At 49.8% G+C, this 7,219-nt stretch overlaps 1 protein-coding gene across 1 annotated transcript; it reads left to right on the top strand.

The window, feature by feature from the left end:
- Window positions 1-438: 438 nt before the first annotated feature.
- LOC101768672 (galactoside 2-alpha-L-fucosyltransferase) lies at window positions 439-2,300 on the top strand. Its single transcript, XM_004966718.2, has 2 exons — window positions 439-707; window positions 841-2,300. Exons 1-2 carry the CDS (start codon window positions 449-451, stop codon window positions 2,298-2,300), a joined length of 1,719 nt encoding a protein of 572 aa, XP_004966775.1. The 5' UTR covers window positions 439-448.
- Window positions 2,301-7,219: the final 4,919 nt, after the last annotated feature.

A 7,219-nucleotide genomic window follows, 5' to 3' on the forward strand; every position in this document is an offset into this window, starting at 1 on the left:
AGATGGCGGATCGAGACGTACGCCATGTACTGTCTATTTTCTGCGAGAGCTCGGAGCTCGAGTGGGGCGCAGCGGGGCAAGTGCTCAGTTTACCGTCTCCGTTCGATGCGTCAGGTTGGTCAAGATCCTCTAGGGCATCGTCGTTCGTCTCACCTTACTACATCGGACGTCGTTTTGAACAACAGGTGGCTTGCACTTTACTTCACGAGGAAAAGTTTAGCAGCATTCTCAAGTCTGGATCGTAAGAATCAAACTAATAGGCTCTTCGAAAAAAAAGAACCAAACTAATCTGATGGTGATCGACAAGGTTCCGTTGGCGTGTGACTTCATGATATACTTAAACAACCAGCACATACGGGGGGTCCATAACTCCATATAGGGGTAGCTAGTAGCCAATGCAAGTGAAGCAGTTCGTAGCGAGCGACCTCACAGCCTCACACTAAGCAAAATGGACACCAACACGCGCGGCACGGAGGCGAGAGACGAGGCCAGCTGGCTGGGGATCGAGGAGGCCTCGCCGTTCACGGGGAAGAAGACGACCAAGGCGGCGACCGCCGACATCAGGCAATGGAGCTCCGTGGTGAATGCCACGCTGGTGCTTCTGATCATGACAATGCCGCCCCTGCTCCTCCTCCTCAGCGGCGGCCTCGGCGCCCCGACGACGGTATGGATCAAGTCCACCGTCGCCAGCATAGGCTCACAAAGAGGTTAAACCTCCTGTCAACATTACAGTTTCCATTTAGCATGTCTGGTTCGCTTTGGATGTATTTGCACGTCGATCTTGGACAACATTGCCCAAACCAAGTAACCCGAGAGCACTGCGTTTTTTTTCAGTTGCAGAGCCCAAGAAAGACGTGCTTCTCGGCGGCCTGCTGGTTCCAGGATTCGACGAGCACTCCTGCGCCAGCCGCTACCAGGCCGCGTACTACCACAAGGACATGACGCGCCCGGCGTCGCCGCACCTCATCAAGCGGCTGCGGGAGCAGGAGGCGCTGCAGCGGCGGTGCGGCCCGGGCACCGAGCCGTACACGCGAGCATCGGAGCGGCTCAGGTCCGGGCAGACGGACGCCGACGACGTCGACGGCTGCAGCTACCTCGTGCTCATCTCGTACCGAGGCCTCGGCAACCGGATGCTCGCCATGGCCTCCGTCTTCCTCTACGCCCTGCTCACCGGCCGCGTGCTCCTCGTGGACCGCGGCTACGGCGACACCCTGACGGGCCTCTTCTGCGAGCCGTTCCCGGGAACGACGTGGGCGCTGCCCCCCGACTTCCCGGTCGAGGGTTTCAAGGAGCTGGGCGAGGACGCGCCGGAGAGCTACGGGAACGTGGCGGTGAACCGGAGCGGGTCCGTCTCCGCGCTGCGCTTCGTGTACCTGCACCTTGACCACGCCGCGTCCCAGGCGAACAGGCTCGTGTATTGCGACGACCACCGCCAGTTCCTCCACCGGGTGCAGTGGGCGATCATCAGGACGGACCAGTACATGGCGCCGGGGCTCTTCTTCAACCCAGCGTACCGGGAGGAGCTCGACCGGCTGTTCCCAAGCAAGGACTCGGTGTTCTACATCCTGTCGCGGTACCTCCTGCACCCGACCAACGACATCTGGGGCATGGTCACCAGGTACTACAACTCGTACCTGAAGGACGCGGACGAGAGGGTTGGCATCCAGATCAGGGTGTTCGACAGCAGCGACAAGCCGTTCCAGCAAGTCCTGGACCAGATCCTCGCGTGCACGTCGAGGGAGCACCTGCTGCCGGCGGTCGTGACCACGGAAGGCGTCGCGCCGGCTCTCCCGGCGGCTGCCGGCGCGAGGACCACGGCCGTCCTGGTGACCGGCCTGAGCTCCTGGTACCACGACAACATCCGGGAGATGTACTGGAAGTCGGCGACCACCAGCGGCGAGGTGGTGAGAGTGCACCAGCCGAGCCACGAGGAGCACCAGCTCTGGTTCCACAGCAAGCACGACATGAAGGCGCTAGCCGAGATCTACCTGCTGAGCCTGACCGACAGGATCGTCACCAGCGGGTGGTCGACGTTCGGGTACGTCGGCCACGGGCTCGGCGGCCACACGCCGTACCTCCTGTTCAGGCCGATGAACTACTCGGAGCCGGCGCCCGACCCGCCGTGCGCGAGGGCCATGTCCATGGAGCCGTGCTCTCACGGGCCGCCCGCCTTCGAGTGCACGAGGAAAGAAATCAACAGGATTATCGACACCGGAGCCCTGCTGCCTCATGTCCGCCACTGCGAAGACCTGTCGTGGGGGCTCAAACTTACTGATCCGGTTATCGAAAAGAAGGTGTAGGCTTTGGCATCATATATATATCGGAAACGCTAAGACACGGGCGTCCGGGCTCTGAGAAATGGACGTCTCGCTGGCTCTGGAAAGACACGTGGATACTTCCCCTTCACATCCATCGTTTCCAGCACCTTCTCCCGTAAAAAAAGCCAACTAATCTTTCTACGCCACACACCCATTCCCCTCTCTCTCGAGTTCATGGCTGGGCAAGCGGCGGCAGGAGCGGGATCCGGCACGGGCAGGCCGCGGCCATGATGCCTTCCCGCGGTGCAACAACCTGTGATGCGCCACCTCCAGGCCTACGACGGCGCCTCCCCCGCGTCCAGTCCCAGGCCAGCGGTGCGACCTCAGGCAGCTCCAACCCCGGCAGTGTTGGTGACCGACACGAACTGCTTCGGCATGGGTGGCGACCCTCCGGCGAGAGAGCGGTGGTGGAGATGGAGGTGGAGGTCCCTCTCCCCTAGCTCCTCCTCCCTTTCCCCCGGTTGAGGTGGGTGGCAGACGCAAACCGAGCAGCGCGGCGCAACACAATGAGTGAGAGGGCGGTGCGCGGAAAGCTCATCCGTCGTGACATGACGAGAAGATGGTGCACGGCGAGCTCGCGAGCTTTTTTCCCTCCTCTAGATGTGCAACACATAGGGAGTGCTCTGGCCGGAAGTGGAGTCAGATCTGTTGGTGTTGATTGGAGTAATAGGATGGCAACGACAGCATGACCTGGTACGTGGAATATGTTGTTGCGATATGTTATTTCTAGGTGTTACACTATATCATTTTATATGTTGCAGTAGGTGATTCTGGATGTTTCAAACTTTTTTCTTTTAATGTTGCAATATGAGGATTTTTTTTGTTGCACTCTTTCTTGATGTTGCATAAGATGCTCTCCAATGTTTCAATAGTCACTATATCATTTTGTATGTTGCAATACGTGATTCTGGATGTTTCAAACTTTTTCCTTTGATGTTGCAATATGAGGATTTTTTTTGTTGCGCTCTTTCTTGATGTTGCATAAGATGCTCTCCAATGTTTCAATGGTCACTATATCATTTTGTATGTTGCAATACGTGATTCTGGATGTTTCAAACTTTTTCCTTTGATGTTGCAATATGAGGATTTTTTTTGTTGCGCTCTTTCTTGATGTTGCATAAGATGCTCTCCAATGTTTCAATGGTCAATTTTACAAAGTCGTGATCCTTTTGAAGAGATTCAGGTCAGATGTTATTCGAGATTTTATATTTGAAATGTTGCAACTTGTGATTTTTATTGTTGCAACGTGTCTTTTTGAATGTTGTAAGAAGCCATCCGAGATGTTTCATACACGTAAAGGTGTTGCAAATTTATCTTCTGGTGAACGTTACGTGAAATATAACGAAATGTTGCACATGGGATTTTTTATCCTATAAAGAGATGGATGGCATGCATGAGTTCCAAAACTATTTTTAGTGCATGTGTTTCATATTGCAAGTGTTGATTTTTAATGTTTTTATAGTTATTTTTTAATGTTACGACGGAACGTCTGATAAAAAATTTATATATATTTGGAAAAGCTATACATTGCTCGGGTGATTCAGGAGTTCCCGTCACCTGAATTTAACACCAGCCAATCTGACATTTTGTTTTTTTTCTCCGTCTGATCAAATTAAAGCTGAGCTTCTTCTATTGCGGTACAGCTTGCCTCTCTCCTCCACCCCGTGATTATTGCGGTACAGCTTACTGCGGCTGTGCAGCCAGGCTACAGCAGCTACAGCTTTTGTAGCCAGTTGCAACCAGCTACCGGCAGCTTCCTTGGTGTTTGGGCTGCAACAGAAACATGAAGCAGCTACGCCTAGGATTCCATTTACATTAGGATTCTCAATGATTTACACTATATTAGTAACTTAGTGACATTGTTATTGTAATTTCAATTTGTATATTATGTAATTTTAAATCTGTGTAAGGGTTTCCACTAACCTAAAATTATTTGTTCTTTGACTAACTACAAAAAAAAATATGTTCAGCTGCTTATTTTGCTTTTCCTTGTTTATATAATATTTTTTTAATCGTCTGAATCTTAGAGTTAGAGTCAGAACTTTCAGGTAATAGATCTATTTGCATCACCTGAATTTTTTTTGCAGTTCAAAACTGGATGCTATTTCCCCGCAAATCACTCGGGTGATTGTGGTTAAAATAACACCCGTGACCAGTAGACAGTCCCTGTATATATATCCCAGTTTAGACCAATACTCTTTGTGTTTCTCGACCCTTCCTCTTGCCGCTTCGGCTGTATTACTCTATTCTTGTTTTTACTATACACACAACCACACGGCTGATACTTTACATGTGCTGTGCTTACTGTCATTGAAATGCAAGTCAACATGAATTCTTATTTTTTATCACGACGATGTAATTCATACGCCACTTAAAAAACACTCCCTGCTCGCCTTGATCCTTCTAGAAAAATTAGAACCAATGCAATGTAGATAAGACATCAGGATAAGACATCACCACCGGATCAGTAGCGGTGACATGCTCCCCATGTCTCATCAATTGCTCGTACTATATGCACAACCGTTCATGATGGGAAATTTCAGCTTCTTTCAAAAAATCACAACTTTTTAGAATAGTCTCAGGAGACAAAATTTATATGGAAATTGTATGGCACTATTTACGATATACTTCCTCCATTCTTGGGGGTCGTTTTGACTTTTCTAGGTTCATAGATATAGTTGGTGCTTGGATCCTGGGGCTAAAGCTTATTCCGGGTCACATCGGATTTTGGGATGCTAATTAGGAGTATTAAACATAGGCGGATGATAAAAATAATTGCATAAATGAGGGCTAATTCATGAAACGAATCTATTAAGCCTAATTAATCCATGATTAGCACATATTTACTAGCATCACATGTGCTAATCAGGTACTAATTAGGCTTAATGGATTCATATTCATCTCGCGAATTAGCCCTCAGTTATGCAATTATTTTTATCATTAGTTTATATTTAATACTTCTAATTAACATCAAACATCCGATGCGAACCGAACTAACCTTTAGCCTAAGGATCCAAACACCCCATACACTATATCTAGATACATAATAATATCTATAAATCTAGAAATAAGTAATCATGAAGCAGACCAAGCTAGACAAGGTCCAACCTATGTGCAAGAAAATATACCCTTTAGTAATGCCTAACGTTGACTCTTCCTGCTATTTCATGTGAACTCGGTACGACGCATTTCGTTACAGGCTATCCGTGTTAGCACTATTTTTTACCAACTCTCCCTGCTAGTTAGTTGTAGTTGAATTGGGAAATAGAGATCTTACATCAGTTTTTTTCTCAAAGAAAATGTGTCCTTGTCTGACTATCCATGTCAGCTCATACTACACAGCGCAGCCAACACTCAATTGGATACTCCTTGAGTATCTGAATTACTTAAATATTAACAGTTTGATAACCGAGAGGGATGAACTCTTTTACTTCATCCAGGCCAGCTTATTATTGAGTAAAAGAGTAAAAGAGAGAGAGGGAGTACAAATAAGTACAACTGTACAACATGTAGCAAACCATATTATTGAGCTATTTTCTAACATAATCTAGTCATGAAATTTCCAAAAGCTCAATCAAAATATACGGAATCATAATCAATAACCAAAATATAAACGTGTTGATTCTACGCAACTTAAAAACGACAACTACTCCCTCCGTTCCCAAACTGCAGGTCGTTTTGATTTTTCTACGTGCATAATTTTTGCTATGCATGTATACGTACACTGGTGGAAAACGGGACTTTAGTCCCGATTGAAGAGACACATAGGTCTCGAAAATCTAACTGAGACTAATCATTCGGGACTAAAGGTCCCTATCTTTAGTCCCGGGTATTTCACCCGGGATTAAAGACCTCCTTTAGTCCTGCACCCTCGTCGCTGAGTCCGAAGCTGGCCCCCGGGGCTGCCCTGGCTGCTCTGCGGGCCGTCACGCTCCTGCCACCGGTCGCACGCCGCAGGGAGCCGCGCCCTCACTGGAGACCGGGCCACGCCAGCCGCCATGCGCCCGCTCCATGGTCTTGGCCATGGCCGTCGATGCCCGGCCGCCCCTAGCAGGCCGGCCACGGGAGGCGATCCCGGTCGCCGCGTGCCCCACCGGCCCGTGCACTCCCGCGCCAACCGTGCAGCCCCGGCAGCTCGTGCCTCCCACCCGCGCTCCGCCTGGATATAACGCCTATGCCTGGAGATAAGGGAGAAAAGGAGAGGAGATAATGGAGAAAGGGAGAAGAGGAGAGAAGATAAGGTGGAGAGAGAGGGACCGCCTGCGGTAAAAATATTTAGTCCCGGTTGGTGGTTCCAACCGAGATTAAAGGGGTCTTTTAGTCCCCGTTGGAGCCACCAGTCGGGACTGATGGGTTCCGTGCTCATTATCTGGGTTGATGGCTCCAACCGGGAGTAAAAGCTTCACTTTTATCTCGGTTGGAACCGCCAATCAGGATTAAAAGGGCTCCGAGAAACTACAAAATTTAGACCTGGACTAAAACTCCTTTTAGTCCTGGCTCCAAAACCATTCGAGATTTATGTACGTAGCTAAAAGTCAAAACGACGTAGTATTTTTTGTTTGAGCGACTAGCACGAATCATTTGTTTTATCACTCCACTCCATCCGCACATCCAGAACTAGAAGTAAACCCCAAGTAATGTACCCAGTTGCATGTTTGGCTCAAGGTGTTTCCTTAACCGTTAGGGATGAGACTAGCAGGTTTCGGACTCGACAGGGGTGGGGGTGGATCCAGAATACCTCCCGCGGGTCTCGGGTTTGGGGACCCGACACATGGTAGGTGCGGGATCGGGTTAAAAATTTTCCCTGCGGGAACCATAGAGTCCCGAATTTGACCCACGAAGCACACCTCCCCCGCACCGGCCGTTCTCCCACGCCTTAGCCCAGCAGCCCTCCACCCGCC

The sequence above is a fragment of the Setaria italica genome, chromosome IV (genome assembly GCF_000263155.2).
Source record: "Setaria italica strain Yugu1 chromosome IV, Setaria_italica_v2.0, whole genome shotgun sequence".
Lineage (NCBI taxonomy): Eukaryota > Viridiplantae > Streptophyta > Magnoliopsida > Poales > Poaceae > Setaria > Setaria italica.